The sequence below is a fragment of the Geotrypetes seraphini genome, chromosome 2 (assembly GCF_902459505.1).
Source record: "Geotrypetes seraphini chromosome 2, aGeoSer1.1, whole genome shotgun sequence".
Classification (NCBI taxonomy): Eukaryota; Metazoa; Chordata; class Amphibia; order Gymnophiona; family Dermophiidae; genus Geotrypetes; species Geotrypetes seraphini.
In genome coordinates, this window is record NC_047085.1 from 433,133,519 (window position 1) to 433,152,672 (window position 19,154).

A 19,154-nucleotide genomic window follows, 5' to 3' on the forward strand; every position below is an offset into this window, starting at 1 on the left:
TCCCAGGCCCTCTTGCCCTTGACACAACCCCCCCCAATCCCACCCCCCATGCCTGTAAAATGTAAGCCGGCCGGCCGGGTGCCAAACCTGCCCATCCGGCAGGCCAGCCGGCTGCAGAATGGGGCCGGATTGGCCCAGACATCTGAAACCCCGCCCACAGGTGCCTGGGCCAACTAGAATAGGCCTTAGAGTCTTAGGCCCCTCCTGTGTCGAGGGCAGGAGGGCCTGGGATCCCTCCTGCCTGTATTGTAGTGGGGGGTGGGGGTAGGGGGTCTGCCTGGGCAGGAGGGGTTGGGCTCCCTCCTGGCCTGATCATAATCAGGGGGGGGGGGTGCCGCGGGTGCCCGGGGCAGGAGGGCTTGGGCTCCCTCTTGCCCCGATGTCATCGGGGAACGTTGGGGTGCCGCAGGGCAAGAGGGCTTGGGCTCCCTCTTGCCCTGATGTTGTCAGGGAACGTCAGGGTGCCGCGGGGCAAGAGGGTTTGGGCTCCCTCTTGCCCTGATGTTGTGTTTGTGTGTGGGGGGGGGGTGATGTATTGTGGCAGGAGAGATGCCTCATCTCCCCTACTGTGATGCCATTACTCCTCTACCAAAACTGCTGCGACCCGCGGTAGGAGAGATAGGGCATCTCTCCTGCTGTGGGTCACAGCAGTTCGGGTAGAGGAGTGATGGCATCGTGGTAGCAGAGATGAGGCATCTCTCCTGCCGCAATCACTGCTGTAGGGGGGTAGGCAGGTTGCTGGGGCCGCTGAGCTGATCGCAGCAGCCACGATCAGCTCAGCAGCCCCTTTTTCGGCACTTAGACCTGTTTTGACTAGGCAACCTGCCTAAGGTTTTGGTTATACCTGCTGCACGCCTAGGTGTAGGTCGGCCCACCTCCCGCCCACCGCCCACCCTTTCCCCTCCTCTAAACATGCCTCTTTTCTCTCTGTGCGTTTAGTGGCAGGGGAAAGGCCTAAACTGGTTTTAGATACGTCTAAAACCAGCTTTGATTATGGATACTTGGATGATCAGGCTTTTTGATCGTCCAAGTAGCCATTTAGGCCACTTTTTTAGACTTTTTTTTTATTATTATGAATCCCATATCTTATTAATTCATAATGTTAACCATAAAATTAATAAAAACCACAAAGCATATTTTACGCAGAGAAAACGTTAATTATCATTTATATTTGGGAGGTTTCAAAGATGTCAAGGCAGATGACTTTAAAATATGCAATATCACCTCAGTAACTATAGGAAAATAGACAAATATAGTGCAAAAAATAGACAGCAGATGTAAATTCTCACTAAATTGAAAATAAAATCATTTTCCTACCTTGCTGTCTGGTGATTTCATGAGTCTCTGGTTGCGTTTCCTTCTGACTGTGCATCCTTTCTTTCTTTCTGTACTCAGGCCCAACAAATGTCCCTTTCTATTCCCTCCCTCCTTCCTTCCCATGTCCTTAGTGCCCCTTCCTATATCCTTAGTGCCCTCAGTGCCTCCTTCCTATATCCTTAGTGCCCCCAGTGCCTCCTTCCTATGTCCTTAGTGCCCCCAGGGCCTCCTTCCCATGTCCTTAGTGTCCCTTCCTGGGTCCTTAGTACCCCTTTCCTGGATCCTTAGTGCCTTCAGTGCCTCCTTCCTATATCCTTAGTGCCCCTTCCATATCCTTAGTGCCCCCCAGTCCAGAGTGCACCTTCCTGTGTCCTTATTGCCCCAGTGTCTCCTTCCCATGTCCTTAGTGCCCTTCCTGTGTCCTTAGCGCCTCCTTCCTATATCCTTAGTGCCTCTTCCTATGTCCTTAGTGCCTCCAGTGCCTCCAGTGCCTCCTTCCTATGTCTTAGTGCCCGTTCCTATGTTCTTACTGTCACCAGTGCCTTCTTCCTTCCCTCCAGCGCCCAATTCACCCCTCCCGCCTCCATTTACCGCTATCGCTGCTGATAATTGCCGCCCGGAAAATTTCTTCCCGACGTCAATTCAGACATCAGAGAGGAAGTTCCGGGCTAGCCAATTGCTGCCTGACTGGCCTGGAACGTCCTGTCCAACGTCAGAATTGACGTCGGGAAGAAGGCTTCTGGACGGCAATTAGCAGCAGCAGCGGGGGGGGGAGGGGAGGGAGGGGTGTTGAATCGGTACTGGAGGGAGGTAAGAAGAGCAGCAGTGGTGGTGGACTGGGGAGGTTGAATAGGGCACTGGAGGGAGGCTTTTTTTTTTTTTTTCCATGGCAGGGAGGGAAAAGAAGGGATCGCTTCCCTACCTTCCAGCCTTTATCCCAAATTCATGCCTCTCCCATGTCCAACGCACTCCCCCCCCCTTCTCGCATTGTCCCACGATTATGTCCCCTCTCTCCCTTACATGCTCACTCTAGGGCCGCATTCGCTCCCTTCAGGGATGTCCAGCTGGGCTGCCCCTTCCTGCCTTTAGCTGCATAGGGATGACATCAGTGGCTCTTACATGCTAATGTCAGAGAGAATACTTCCAGGTCAGCCACGTGCAGTATGCACGTCCCTGTGTGGCTGAAAGCAGGAAAGAGCAGCCCACCTGGAAGGTAACTGGGATCCCCTGCTGATCCGGAAGGCTTCCCTCTAATGTCAGCTCTGACATTGGAGGGAAGCTTTCCAGTGGAGGGGGGCATGCAGTTGGAGGGCAGGAAGAAGGGCATGGGATCTCCAGCAGCGGCCATTAAGGAGGAAGAGGGTGGGGTGGGGCGGGAGATCTGCACAGTGGCGTGTACCCCCTCAACAAGTGGCTTGCATATCCCTACGGGAAGTCGTACTATTTTGAGGCCCTCGGTATGTTTATCTTAATCACAAAAGTAAAATAAAACAGTTTCTTGATCATATGTCTCTTTAGCTATAAATGACAATATTATTATTAAGACTTTGCCATAAGGAAAGATTTATAAACTATAAAGAGTTTTACCTCATGCAAAATTATCATTTCTTTAATAAGATATTAACTATTTTTTTTGAGGCCCCCCCAAGTACCTACAAATCCAAAATGTGGCCCTGCAAAGGGTTTGAGTTGAAGACCACTGCCTAAGGGTATGTGTACAGTGTGTTGAGAAACTGTGATTTAAGTCTTCAAGACCAGTGTCTTTTCAGTATTTAGCAACATCTCTTACTCTGCACTACAATGATGGCAATGCCATACTTATACATCCCTTATAGTTTTTGAGTGATCAGCACCTAGAGAGGAAATTGGCTTCTAGAATATATTTCTAAAATTTATGGGAAATAAGATATTCAAAAGGAAAAATGTTTGTTTTCATAAACAATAGGGTATGTGTATAGGGGGAGGGGGTGAATGTTGAATAAGACTGCCAGCAATACACTTCTGTAGCTGAAAGCATGCTGTGACAGATTCATTTCTGAAAAAAGTAATAACTCTACATGGTTGCTGACAGTTAACAATAAGGATACAGACTTGATATCAGCTTATCAAGGAACAACTGGTACCTTAGTCAAAGAGAAAAAAGGAAGTTGACTGATGTTTTTGGATGTGGTAAACATTAGATTAGATGGCTGTGAGCTATGTACACAGGGCCAGAAGTACAAAGCTGTTTTCCCAGAGATGCTTAAAGGTAGATTTTCAATAGTGTGCTTAACTGAAGAGTAATGCCCAAAGTTATATGCACACTTTTAAACCAATTTAAACACCTTTTAAAAAATGTATGCATTTAACTGTATTACTTTCTTTCTTTTTTTTTCTTAAGTCTTTATTCATTTTTAAAACTTTAAATAGGTGTAACATAAGATACAATCATTTTATACTTTAACATCACTTAATATACCATCAAAGTACCGTATTTTCACGCATATAACGCGCACCCGTGTAAAACGCGCGGGGAACACAAATTTATGTTTAAAAATTTTAATATAGCGCGCACACGCGTATACCGCGCATGCTAAAACCTCCTCCCGCTTACTCCGAACCGGCATCCTCCCCCCCCCCGCTCGCTTACCCGCGTTTTACAACTTTTTTTTTTCAATCCGATCCGGCATCCCCCCTGCGAACCGGCATCCTCCCCCCTCGCTCGCGTCACCCCCCCTCCCCCGCGATCCTACATCCCCCCAGCACCAAACATCTCTTACCCGATTGGGCACCGGCACCAGCACCAATGCACAGGACGTGCCAGTGCCCGAAGATCCTCCCTCGTTGGTTTGGGCTGGGCTGGGCTGGGCGGTGCGATGCAGGAGAGATAATCCTTCTTCCTGCGCCGGGCTGAACTAGGCTTTGAGCATTTGCGCATGCTCAAAGCCTTCTGGTCTCGCTCTCTCCGAGATCGAGAATCTCGGAGAGAGCGAGACCAGAAGGCTTTGAGCATGCGCAAATGCTCAAAGCCTAGTCCAGCCCGGCGCAGGAAGAAGGATTATCTCTCCTGCATCGCACCGCCCAGCCCAGCCCAGCCCAGCCCAAACCAACGAGGGAGGATCTTCGGGCACTGGCACGTCCTGTGCATTGGTGCTGGTGCCGGTGCCCAATCGGGTAAGAGATGTTTGGTGCTGGGGGGATGTAGGATCGCGGGAGAGGGGGGTTGACGCGAGCGGGGGGGGGGGAGGATGCCGGTTCGCAGGGGGGATGCCGATCGGATTGGAAAAAAAAAAGTTGTAAAACGCGCTCACGCGTATAACGCGCAAGGTTATGCACGGTTTGTAAAATCGTGTATAACGCGCGCGTTATATGCGTGAAAATACGGTATATCTCACATTAAATATCCCCCCCTCCCTTATATTACATTACATTACATTAGTGACTTCTATTCCGCCTGTACCTTGCAGTTCTAAGCGGATTACAGTAGAAGATAGCTGGACATTTCCAGGAAGTTACAATTTAGGGTCGGTTACATTGGTAGAGGCATTGGTGAGAGATAGAAGGAAGGATGGAGAATTGAGGTATACTTGTAGGGAAGATGCAGTTTGGGGTTGGTTAATTGATAGAGTCATTGAGGAGATATTAGTAGAGGGGTAGGTGGTCAGCTGGAAATTTGCAAGGAGGAGGGAGGATGCGAGGGTGGGGGGGGGGATAAGTAGGCTGTATAGATTTTTTGAATAGCAGAGTTTTGATTTCTTTTTGAAATGATTTAAAGTCACTTGTAGTTGTCAGCAGGTTGGAGATGGAGGGGTCCAGTTTCGCTGCTTGTGCTTTTTCTTCTTACGCTTTATACCCAACAATTGTTCTTAAGCATAAGAAATCATAAAATATTCCTACCCCACCTCTCCACCCTGGATGTGAATGAACAAAAGGGAAAAAGTACATTCTGTACAGTATTTTGTTAATGGCTCCCAAACATCCCTAAATTTCTTAAAATGCCCCTGCTGTATGACTATTGCCAGCTCCATTTTAAAGATTTGGCATAACGAATTCCACCAAAAATTATAATTCAGCCGATCTCAATTTTTCCAGTTTTTCATAATTTTCTGTATGGCAACCCCTGTCATGATGAGCAAAAATGTATTATTATTAGAAGAGATTTGACTCTTAGCTCTCATTGAAGTACCAAATAACAGTGTCATATGATAATGCCACCGGATTTTCCAGATTATTATAACCGTATTAGTTTCAAAATGATGATGGGAGTTATGGCAATGGCAAATTAGTTGCATGTATCCTTTTGATAAATTAAGATTACGCTTCTGTATTCATAATATACACATGAAACATTCTAAAACAAGTGGATGAATCTGAGAAGATTATGAATTGGTATACATAGTTATTGAAAGCTGAAAATCCACTTAAGCATGTTCTTCCAATTTACAAACTGTGCTTATTAAAGAAGCAGACCTAATGGCTTGCTTACAAGTCAACCTGTTGAACACTTCAGGTGCTCCTGGTTCAATCCTAGGCCCCAAAGTAATTTTACAGTTGTTTAGTTTTTCCAAGAGGATTCAACTTAGAAATCATGAAAGATTTGGGAGGTAAATATTCATCATGCAGCAGTAAGTGTTTTTCTGATTGCTTCCAGTGTTAATCCTGGGTATTCAGTGCTGGGCCATATCTGGGCTTTGGTATGGAATATCGATTTAACTTAACACATAGCCAGTTAATATTCTTCATGCCCTTTATGGACTAGTGCCAATTCTTGTGCCCTACGATTGGGTACCACACTTATGTCTGCTAAAATCCGGTATAAATGCTAGCTCAGTAGCCCTTCTCCCTTCTTTTTACCTCTCCCGTGTCCAGCAGCACCTCTTCCCTGCTCCCCCTGTCCAGCAGTAGGCCTTCTCCTTTCCCTGCTCCCCCTGTCCAGCATCCGCTAGCCCAGGCAGCCTCGGGGCTTTTGCTAGGCCGGCCCACCTTGCATTGTCGAAGTGGGCCAGCCTAGCAAATGTCCTGCAGCTGCTGTGTTTGCTGGTTGGGGGGTGAGAAGAGGTGTCCCAGCAGCGCAGGAGTCAAAACATCACTGAAATTGCCGTCGCAAACCGCCCCACGTGCCGGAAGTGGAATTCGGCATGGATGGACACTGCATGGTGGCAGGGATCATAAAACCCTAAGTGCGCATGTGCGCTTAGGGTTTTATTATAGAGGATGTACAGGTTCATCTAAACTCTGACCCTGTGCTGCCCAAACCAGGCTCCTAGCAGTGCCTGTCCATGAGCCATGCTTAAGTATGTGTGTGCTTGCAGGTACAAATGCTTTTAAGCATGTAATTACCAAATATAGTCTTATAAAAGTCATTTTCAGATGTAAAATACACTTTACATGAATAAGCTGCTTAGTGAAAGACCCACTAATTGTCAGGAGCAAAAGGTAGGAGTGCTTGAATATTTTTATTTAAAATATTTATAATCCGCTTAAATCCAAAGCGGCCTACGATAAAAACATTCATTAAAAGGATGGACAAACATCAGTATCAAATAAGACGAAACCCTCACTTCTTCCCTCACAAAAGCTCTGTTACAAAACTGATTCAAATCAAATTCTCAGCCTAAAAAAAAATTACTGATATTACTTAAACGCCTGAACAAGAAAGTATGTTTTGAGCAGTTTCTGAAAATGTAAAACATTTTTACGTGATCACATTACTCCGGAGATTCCATTTCGTAATATTGGGCCTGCTACCGTAAAACAGGACTTTCTGGTCAAAGCATATTTCACAATCCCCCTTTTACGCACATCTAGCAGCATACAATTCTCAGATCTTAGGGCTCCTTTTACGAAGCCGCATTAGCGGCTTTATCGCACACACATTTTTAGCGCGCGCTAACCCCCGCGCTCGCCGAAAAGCTACCGCCTGCTCAAGAGGAGACAGTAGCGGCTAGCGCGGCTGGCAAATTAGCACGCGCTATTACGCGCGTTATACCGCTAACACCACTTCGTAAAAGGAGCCCTTAAAGATTTGTTTGGACTATAAAGTGTCAAGTATATATTCAGATAATCAGGTTAAAATACCCTACTTTATATACCTTGTTGGACAATTTTCAAGATTTTAAATTGCACACGATAGTAAACTGGCAACCAATGAAGTTGTTAGAGTAGCAGACTTAGATTAAGGGGAACTGGTGTTCAAATTTTGCTTCTCCCTCTCATGCTCCCTATGACCTTGGAAAAGCCAAAATAATAGCAAACACATTTTCCTGCAGAAGGAGTCTTATTTATATTTCAAAAGTGGAGGATGCATTCTTCTAGCGGTTTGCGAGCGGAAAACATTCGCCTGCGCTGGGCGTAGGTCGCTACATCCACCAATTCTTTGGAGAGACCAATCAGGACCCCCCGAAGACATTAAAGGTCGAAACACGGACCGTGTCGGGCTCTCTTCACCGATTCAAGTTGTGGATGAACTTTATCGTTACAAAGATTGTGGATTATCTTCTCATTTTAACAAAGCCTGCATCGGTAACATCACAGTTTGTTTGGTTTTTTGCTGTGGGTGCATGTCACATAACAACAGACTGTGTAATAAAATGAACTCTTCTGCATCCTCAGCACACAAAACGGAGTCTTGAGCAATTCTGATTTTTTAGAAAAATTTATTTTAAGGAAGTGATGTATTTTTTCTTGTTTGTACTTTCTCATAAAATGTTAATTTGGGAGAACGATTTTTCTGACATTTTACACAGAGTCCAAAGTAGAACAGCTCTGCATACTTTCTACACAAATACCAAAGCAATTTTTGGGATATTTTGAGAAAGCACATCCCATTTAACATGTTTCCAAAGGGAGAAGGAGAGTGAGGTCAAAACAGAGACAATAATGAGGATACTAGCTGAGGGAGACCTGCTTGGTGACCTCAAAGTAAAGAGGAAGGAAGCTTATGGTGGAGAAGTCTGCCAAAATACTGTAGTGCTAGTCTTTTTGAACAACCTGGTTTGAATTGTGCCAATTTTTCCTGATATTTTGTAAATACTTTCTTTCTGAGGGATTTGCCTAACAAAGATCTTAAGAAAATATTATCTGAACTGAGGCAATGTGAAGCTTTCTTATTCCAGTGTGATTTGGGTAGTAGGGGCCTAGGGCTGTGACCACCCCCTCTCCCCTCACCAGAACCCCATTTCTAAGGGTATCCTCTGAGAAGCTGCAAACCAAACTCTATCCCCAGCAGTGACTGGGGTAACACAAGTAGAATCGTCTACATCTGAAGAATAATAGAAAACCAGGTTTAGCAATAATGGGGCAGTATGAGATACTGCCTAATTTAGTGAAAGTTTGCTCATTTAATAAACCCAAATCTTTAATCAAAATTGTCCATTAATCTTTTTAAAGCTTACTACCATAAATGAGCGAAGCCATTTAACAAAGAGAGGCTATGATTTTGGAAATTACATTGTTTGCAAAAAACATTGAAATTTACAATGTTCCTATATGATGTACAGTTAGTATATGCATTTCTACTATCCACAATCAGAACTCTACAACAAAACCAGACAAAAGGATTTTAGTTTTCAAAATCACAGCCTCTGATGGAGCAAATTAGAATCCTTAGTCAAAATGAGAAACACATGATAATTCCCCTTTAACACATCAGCATTTCACAAGTGAAACTGGAGGGGATAAGCTACTAAGCAAGAACCTATCACACATGTAACTAGATTCCTAATGACTGCCATAAAAAGATGCTGAAGCAGAAGAGATATTCATTCAGGTTTCCGGCTAAGATTTCTCTCTAGGGTTAGAAGGTCAAGCAAAACCCCAAATGATTCCGTTCTTCAATCTGAGAAGAAAATATGTTGTAGACAATTGGTTATCTACAAATCGAGGCAGAACTAATGAACTACTTTCCGCTTCTGAGGCTATTACACTGTCGTGTGCGCTCTGCATCAGGGATGGATTCCTTCACCTCCTATTGTTACAGACCGTAAAGTCTTTTCTGAAAAGTAGTGACTTGTAATAAAACTGGAAACATGCTGGAATTGATAGAAAAGTGAAACTACAGATAAAGGCAAGTGTGACTATAATGAAAATACACTATTTCACATATGGTAGAGTAGTTCTTCCACCATTTGAATACCCTTATGGTTTTACTATTTTTCCATACAGTTTTAAAGGATCCTCAGCGGCACCACTTGGAACTCAATTGTATTTCATTGTGCCAAGCTTTACGTGTCAACTCGTCATCGGGTCCAAATAATTCTAATAATTTTATCTAGTATTTTTCACTTCTGCATATTTATCAATGCTTTGAAATTCAAATATTTATAGTTTTATAAGCTATCACTTAGCTTTTAGATGTGGTCTCCGGCTAGGGGAATGTCATACCGACATGTTTCGCCAAAATAGCTTTATCAAGGAATTCTCCCCTATAAAAAACAGCAAAAGTTACATTAAACACTGTCCAAAATCGCTATCTCAGTGACCCATATACTTTATAAAGAATCATTCCGATAGCACTCTTCTTACCCAATACTAAGCCGACAGCCCTTATGACCACTCTGTCTTTAGAGATGGCGGCGGCGTCTTCAGCTAGCTTTTTATATCTACAGGTCCCGGGATCACTGTACTACGTGGCAACAACGTCACGAGGTAACAGCGTCACGGGGCCCGAAGCCGGTATTAAGGTGGAAATATTATTCATTTAAATTCAACTCAATAAAGATAATATCAATGCCCCCTATCCAGAACAACAGGTTAAATCAAGGTCCCCCATTCTAATTCTCCATTCAGCCCTTGAGGTATTACAGTGTTAAGGTGATAAATCCATCGTTGCTCTTTATAATTCAGCACTGCCTCACTATTACCTCCCTCCCTCCCAATCTCCAGGCTCTCTATCACACGCCACTGGATCTGATCCATACTATGCTGCTTAGCTAGAAAATGTTCAACCATAGGGGCTAATACGTTTTTTGTTTTTAACCGTGACTTATGCTCGTTCAGTCTGATATGTACGGGTCGCGAAGTCCTACCCACATATACCAGACTGCACGGGCAAACAATTATATAGACCACATCAGTGGACTGACAATTTGTATTCTGAAACAAGCTTATAATTTTTCCAGATTGAGGATCCGTCCAAGTGGGTCCCTTAATAGCGGTAGAACACCACTGACAGCGTCCACACTCATCATGATTTCCCAACTTATGATCTCTATAAGACCCTAACTTTTGTTGAATCAGGGTCTGACCAATCGTTTTGCCTCGTTTAAAGGCAAACATTGGAATTTCTGCCATTACTTGATGGATTTGTAGTACATGCCAGTATTTTTTTATCAAAAAAATGAGTTGTTTGGCTGCTACTGAATAGGGGAGAACACAGATAAGTTTATCCGTGTCATCTTCTGTATGTTGTTCTGCCAAAAGAAGACTTCTATTAGCATATTTTGCCCTAAGAAAGGCCTGCCTAATAGCTCTTATAGGATAGCCCCTATCAATAAAACGCTGTTCAAGGTCCTTAGCCGCTATCTTAAAATCATGCTCCTCCGAAGAAATTCTTCGAACTCTCAAGAATTGACTAATCGGGAGACTGAATTTGAGATGGTATGGGTGATGGCTAGAAAAATGGAGAAGAGTATTACGGGAGACTGGTTTTCTATATAATTGTGTTTTCAACTGTAAATCCTGTTTAATGATCAACATATCTAAAAATTCTATTCTTTCCGTACTATATGCGGGAGTGAACTGAAGATGAGGATTCCTTGTGTTGATCCAATCAAAAAATTGAAGTAGCTCATCCACTGACCCTTCCCATAGGAAGAATATATCATCCAGGAACCTCTTCCAAAGGGTAATCTTTTCAAAAAAGGCCGAGGTGTAAATTTCATGTTCTTCGAACCGGCCCATATACAGGGTGGCTACTGAGGGAGCCAGAGTGGCCCCCATCGCCACCCCCTGAATTTGTTGATAGTATTCCCCTTCAAACATGAAATAGTTATCTTCAATGACCCATTTTGCTAATTGATACAGGAACGGGGTACTAATCCTGGAAGTTTGTTCTCTCTCGTTCAGACTCTCTTGTATGATTTCAAGAGCCTCCTGCTGGGGTATCCTTGTGTATAAAGACACAACGTCGAGAGTGACTAGTATAGTTTGAGCAGTCATATATTCCTCCTCAGATAAAATTCTTAATAGATGTGATGAATCTTTTAAGTAAGAAGAGACAGTGAGGGCTTTCTTTGACAAAAAAATATCCAGAAACTTAGATAGAGGTTCTAATAAAGAACCTCTAGTATTTACGATGGGTCTCCCTGGTGGAGCATTTAGGTTCTTATGGACCTTTGGCACAAAATATATAGTTGGAGTGCGGGGATATTTTTCCAGTAAAAAAATATATTCTTTCTTAGTGAGCATATTGTTCTCATAGTATGGTGTGATCCAATCAAAAATCTCCTTCATAAGCCTACTTACTGGATTAACTTGAACCAGTCGGTATGCAGAGATGTCAGACAGTTGTCGATACGCTTCATTCAAATAATAATCCCTATCAAGCACCACTGTGGCTCCTCCCTTATCTGCTCTCAATATCATAACATCTCGCTTCTCTTTAAGTTGCAACAAAGCTTGGTGCTGACCATATGTCAGATTATATTGAAGCCGCTGTTTTTTGAAGGAGGTTTCATATTCAGAAATGCTCAACAATATTAAAGTCTGGAAAACTTCCACTGCCGAATCCATCGGTCCAGGGGGGGTCCATCTAGATTTAACTTTCACCATGGATACCTCATCTTCGGGATCACAAATCACTTCCTTTGCAGAAAAAAATATTTTTAACTGTATTTTCCTTAAAAATTTAAAGAAAAAGATTTTTAATTGAAAAAAGTCAGGGTACTGGCAAATTGCAAAATTTAAACCTAATTCTAACACTTCTTGTTGTTCCTTAGTCAATACAGCTTTAGAGATATTCACTACCGTAGAGTCTATTTGGTTCTTCCATTGCTGGGGGGCTTTCCTCTGTTCCTCTGCGTACCCCTGGCTCTTCCCCTGGGACGACCTCCTCTCAATGGGCGTACCTCGTCCCCCGAACTTTTCGTAGAGGGGGGGTCCACTGATTCACCACTCGTGATATCCGATTCTTCTGAGGATGCATTAAATGCAACTTTCTTCTTCAAGGGAGCCGGGAGGGTTTTTTTATTCCATGTGTAAACCCTACCCATTTGGTAATCCTTTTCATCACGTTTCCATTTTCTGATCTTTGTCTGTTTAATGGAATCTTTAAACTCAACTAAATTGTCCTCTAATTCATTACGTTGTTTTTCGAATACCTCTTTTTCTATATTCTCTTTCATTTGAAGTTCCATAGAAACTGTCTTAGACCTCAATTCCAGCTCTATGTCTGAGGTGGTTTCCACCAGTAGAATCATTAGGTCACGTGAACACCTATTCAATATTCCCGTCCACTTCTCCATAAAGGTCTTCTCCACCACCGATATTTTAGGTTCTTTCAAGATTCGTAAACCTCGAGGGATCATACTATTTTTCAAATACTGCACCATAGTGCTGCCATGCAACTCTGCTCTAATCAAACGCTTATGAATTTGTTCTAAATCCAACCATGAAGTCTGGGCAGAAGGCTCTTCAATATCATCTAGTAAAGCTGGTCTCAACAATATATGTTGAAACTGTTCTTCAGAATATCCACCAAATCCTTGGTCTTCTTGTGCCATAATGTTAATAAATTCACTGATAACACAATCAAATTTTCACAAGGGTCCTTAATCAAGACTATTTCACATATGGTAGAGTAGTTCTTCCACCATTTGAATACCCTTATGGTTTTACTATTTTTCCATACAGTTTTAAAGGATCCTCAGCGGCACCACTTGGAACTCAATTGTATTTCATTGTGCCAAGCTTTACGTGTCAACTCGTCATCGGGTCCAAATAATTCTAATAATTTTATCTAGTATTTTTCACTTCTGCATATTTATCAATGCTTTGAAATTCAAATATTTATAGTTTTATAAGCTATCACTTAGCTTTTAGATGTGGTCTCCGGCTAGGGGAATGTCATACCGACATGTTTCGCCAAAATAGCTTTATCAAGGAATTCTCCCCTATAAAAAACAGCAAAAGTTACATTAAACACTGTCCATTAAACACTGTCCATTAAACACTGTCCATTAAACACTGTCACTATCTCAGTGACCCATATACTTTATAAAGAATCATTCCGATAGCACTCTTCTTACCCAATACTAAGCCGACAGCCCTTATGACCACTCTGTCTTTAGAGATGGCGGCGGCGTCTTCAGCTAGCTTTTTATATCTACAGGTCCCGGGATCACTGTACTACGTGGCAACAACGTCACGAGGTAACAGCGTCACGGGGCCCGAAGCCGGTATTAAGGTGGAAATATTATTCATTTAAATTCAACTCAATAAATGAAAATACAAGCACACCATAAATGTAATGCAGATGTTTTGAGATATAAGCATGATGCATTTGAAATAGGAAGGTCTTTAGTTTGCATTTGAATTTGTCAAGTGATTCCTTAAGTCTAATATCTGATGGTAGTTTATTCCAGAGGGAGGGGGCTGTGACAGAGAATATAGTGTTGCGTGTGTAGAATAGTTCTTTTATGGATGCAATATTAAGTAAATTTTGATTGTTGGATCGTAAGGCTCGTGATGAGGCATAAGGGATAAGGAGTTTGTCGAGAAAGGCTGGAGAATTTGTCTGTTTAATCTCGAAGACAAGTAGGAGACTTTTGTATGTTGTTCAATATGATATGGGGAGCCAGTGTGCTTCGTGGAATAAAGGGTTGACATGATCACATTTTCTTGCCCTATGTATGAGTTTGATGGCCGTATTTTGAATGAGCTGAAGTCTGCAGGTTTCCTTTTGTGTGATGACATGATATAAAGAATTCCAGTAGTCTATGTGGGAAATGACCAGTGAGTGAATCAAAATTTGAATAGAAGAGGGGTCAAGGAGCGATGTAATTGAGCGAATTAATCTGAGTTTATAGAAACATCGTTGAGTTATCACACTAATTTGAGCATGATAATTGAGGTCTTTGTTGAGGATGACTCTTAAGAGTTTGATTTTAGTGTCAGTCTGAATGGGGCTGGAGTCTATACATATAGGTCTGCTCAGATTTTCTGGGAATAAGATACCTCTTGTTTTTGCTAATAATTGATGCTAATTGGTACTAATTAGAAGTTAGACTTACTTTTTCTGGACCAGAACTATGAGGCCTCTAACTTCAGCAAGTTCCATACAATCTATGTTCTTTCTATATCATAAGCTAGTATGGACTCTGCATAAACTTTCATCGGCGGGCTTAGTATCATCTAATGTATGTTGGAATTGTAAACAAAATCCCAGGCTCTCTAATACAAATGATATATGAATGTTCTATTGTTAATTCCTTTTGGAAAGAAGTTTGGATAATAATACAAAAGATATTTGGCATTTTGGTTCAGATTTCTCTTTCAATTATTATATTCAAATCTCATTTTCCGGACATTAGCATTTTTAACAAGAATATGAGATTATTTGATATTATTATTACAATTACTCAAAAGCTAATTCTTTCCAATTGGAAAACTTCGCATCTTCTTAATATCTCTGTTTGGTGGAGCTCAGTCCTTTTTCATCAGAGGTGCAAAATGGTGATAGCAGAACAATTAGAACATTTCACAAGTATCGGTCCCTTTTATCTTCTTTTTCTGATGATTCTTAGTCTCAGTCCTTTTGAGAAAATGGTTTAGTGGTATAATTAGTTTTTCCCCCCTCCCCTCTCTTTTTTTTTTTTAATGCACTGTGCTTCCAAATTTTGTATTTTGGAGTATTTAATCTAACAGTTTGCTTTCTTATGCTCTTTATATACTTAGTTCAACTATGTTGAGCATCTACTGTTTTTCTAAATTACATTCTCTAATAAAATATCTTGGATAAAAAAAAAAAAGAAGTTAGGCTTACAACTTTATAAGCTCATTTTACAAAATGGTGCGTGTAAGTTCTTGTACGTGAATCTCACAAGGGGGTCCGACCAGGGGAGGAGCATGGACATTCCTAAAAGTTAGGCACACTGTTATAGAATACATCCAGTCCATGCACAACTTAGGTGTAGGTATTTAGGCCTGGTTTTCATTGGCCTCAATGGGTGCTCCAAAATGCTAGTCATGCATACATGTGCTAAGCATCATTCTATATATTGTCAGATTCATATGGCTCTGTAAGCATTGGGACACTCCTAGCAGGCACACCTTGCATATCACATACCCCATTTCTAAAATGACTGCTAGAGGTGGCCTGAAGTTGGCTTGGATCTACCTGGCCTATCCTAGATAAGGCATCCTAATGCCGTCAATTGCCGGACTTGCATAGAAATCCTAAACCGAACATTCGATACTTTTAATATTGTTTCTTATTTTTAAACCTTTCTTACTCATGGGTTGAGTGGATTCGAATTCTTGAGAACCCCCACCCATGGGATGATTGAGAACCGATTGAGGAAAACACTCTGCTCACCGCCGTAGGCAGGTCTAGAAGAGATGGTTCACCTTCCAAAGTGTCTGTCCTCAAGATTAGACCTCAGTTTATCCGCTTCCTCTAAATTCCTCATGCCTCTTTGTTCTACCTGAGCCTGCACCTTTTTAATCTCTTTGCGGACTTGGCTCACCGTACAGACTATGTCCTTTACAGCTTGCTTGGAGTTCTTGGTGCTCCGTCTATCGCACCTGTTCCTTTAGCCTCTGGGTACTATCCTTAAGGGTCTGTAAATCTTTCTGATACTGTCAAGTTCCTTTCTAAAGTAGCTTGGAGTGCCTGTTCTTTCTGTGTAAGGGCTGCTTGCAACTGGCTGCTTAGACTACCCAACAAACAACAGTGAAGGTTCAAAAGAGTTGGTGTGCGATTTTATTAGACAAACCACAGTCTTGTGCAGTGGCTCACACACGTGTTTCGGCCTCTACAGCCTGCTTCAGGAGCCTTTGTGAACAAAATTGTAATTGTATATATGAACAAGATAATGGTTGATCTCAAACATGACCATAAACACGCAAGTACGCACTGCACACGCCAAACAAGTTGTTGGTTCTGGTTACTAAGAGTTTTTTTGCCCTGAATTCCTTCAGTAAGGCCTGACCAGTTGCACCCTAGGATCATATGATCAGGTGCCTTTGGTATCACTGCTACCTTCAGGAACTGGGCTTGACCCTTATTCTCCACCCTCACTGGGTAACAGGGAATAACTGCCCTTTTCCCCATGAACACAAACCACAGGGACTTTACCAGGATTCTTGCTTATCTGCACCCAACACCGATGAGACATAATGGACTGCTCGGCGCCAATATCAAGTAAGGCTCAGATATGGTGGCCATTTACCCTAACCTGCAGCTCATAAGGTCTATGGTATTTAACTGGGATACTGCAGGAACCCATCAAGACCAGCTTGTCTTTACAATAATGTTGTGTGTGACCCAGTTTCCCATACTTAAAAAAGAGAAGGCCTGGTCTTCCTAGGAATGTTGAAGATTGTTGCTTATTCCTAGGCAGGGGTATGCTAACTTTAGGCCTAATACTAATCCTAGTGTGTGCAGACTGTCCCTGCCTTGAAAGTGCGACCAAGTGTTCTCCTACTGCAGGCACTGTAGCAAGATGGTTTGATCGAGAGTGCCACAACCCTGCCTCTTGATAAGAGAGGGGGAAGAGAGAGAGCGAGAATCCTGTATATATATACAGGTGAAGATCTTAAGTCCTCTATGAAACTAGAGGTGAAGAGCCCCCCTGAAATCCCCCCAACATATTAGGCCAATAAACACTACTAAAGGCCTAATATGGCTGAGAATGCCCTGACTAAAACTGTCATCCTTTGCACAATCTATGCTTGCTGAAATTAGCAAGTCAAGCGAAACTTATGCTAACCTCCATTGCTTGCAGGTCTGAACTGGGTTGTTCTCTATGTGATGATCACTGAAGATCAACTGCAGGAGGGATGCCTAGTCCCTCCTGCCAGAACACCCCCCCCCCGAAAACATGTCCCCCCAACACCACCACCCCCAAGCCAACCTGGACCCCACCAGTACCAATTTTTTGTAGGCTAGCCAAAGGGATGCTTACTCCTTCCGGCCGACAAGCCCACCTCCACAGAATGGAAAGTAGCCTGAGGGGTCTGACCAATTGGAATCTTAGGTTACTTCCGATTCATCCCAGAATGGGAGGGGCCTTATACACCTGGGCCAATCAGTGCCTTAGGCTCCTCCCCAGTGTATGCACCCGGAAGAAGAAGTCCTGCTATTCTGTGGCCTGCTGGCCAGAGGGAGTAAGCATCCCTCTAGCCGGCCTATGAAAAATAGGTACTGGTGGGGTTTGGGTAGGCTTCAGGGGGTCAGGGTGTGAGTATGTCTTTAGGAGGGGGGGTTTCTGACAGGAGGGACTGGGCATCCCTCCTCCTGGTGATCTTTGGGGGGGGGGGGAGGTGGGTTTACAGCAGGAGGGACTACCGTAGTAGGATGTCTTGGGGGGGGGGTCAGGAGGAATTGAGCAATCCTCCTGCTGCAGACATTTTGGGGTGGGGAACTTCAAGGTTTGCAGCAGGAGGAAGTAGTTCCTGCTGGTTTTCTTCATGGGGAGGTTATAGGTTCCCTGCTGTGGCCGCTAAACTGATTGTTGCAGGGAGATTCCCTTGCTGCAATCAGCTCAGCGGCCACGTCTATTTGAAATGTAGACCAGCATTTTGCTGGCCTACATTTCAGATGCCTATCACGGCCCTAGAGAGACTCCTAGGGTTGCCTAAGCTTGCCCAAGGCCATTTCTGGGTGAAACCATGCCCACGCTTAGCCTTGGGAGAGCTTAAGTGGCACTAAGCGCCTCCCTAGACTCACGAAGATGCCTACAATGTAGACTGCCTGCCTTAGAGTATTTTTCTTAAAAAACATGCAACCTGATTGGCTGGTTAGACAGCATAGGATGCCACCGCCGCCTACAATCGGACACCGTTTATAGAATTTGTCTCTGAGTGTCTGCTAAATAGGAGACAGAAAGTGTTGCATGCTAATGGCTATATTAGTGTACAATTTGCATAAAAATATATATTTTTAAAAAGTCTAAAATGTGCTGTGGATGTGTTTTCTGTTCTCTTGTTGACTCCTTAATAAAAATGATATTAAAAAAAATAAAATATGCTAAACCCAGACAGATTTCAGTGCACTTCAGTAAAAGAACCCCAGAATGATCAAACATGTCATTCTGCTTGGATAAGGCGAGTATCAACTCCTTAAAGCTAGTCCTGAAATATATTGCATGCCCAATTAAATAGTATCACTATTTGTTTGTGAACTTGATTTCTGTGTAGTCAGACTTTACAAATACCCTTCAATTATGGAAACATCTTCATTTAATAAATCATTTTATCTTTGGAACACAAGTCTGTATATGGTGAACTTTTTCTCTGAAAGTGCTAAATTGTTTGAATTTTATTTCCAGGCCATTTTGCATGGTTGGGGGCTGACAAATATACCTTGAACAAAAGTGCTTTCCTAAATAGCTCCATGTATTATAGCTCTGGCAAGAACTGTCGCTTTCGGTTTAACTACTACATAGAGGAGCACAATCATTTAAGACTTCTATTGCATACTGACAAGGTAAGGAAAGACCTGAAATTCATGATCAGAACTGAAAAGAATGAAAAGGAAAGTACTGTAATTGCATCTGTATAAAGAAATAGCACCTGGTAGAATCCATGGCACATGTATAAATGGGGAAATGAACTTTGAATTTTTTTCATACTTTGTGCTTTCTATTGATAAAGCATATTATCAAATACAGTGGTACCTTGGAATCCGAACTTAATCC

General features: G+C 42.8%; 1 protein-coding gene across 1 annotated transcript in view; it reads left to right on the plus strand.

The window, feature by feature from the left end:
• The window catches only part of MALRD1 (MAM and LDL receptor class A domain containing 1), a gene marked incomplete at its 3' end in the record, with an annotated part of 701,795 nt that overhangs the window by 78,196 nt on the left and 604,445 nt on the right, over positions 1-19,154 (plus strand). The window contains exon 8 of the mRNA XM_033932884.1: positions 18,786-18,943. Coding sequence (XP_033788775.1) covers positions 18,786-18,943 — 158 coding nt within the window. The remainder of the gene's footprint in view (positions 1-18,785; positions 18,944-19,154) is intronic.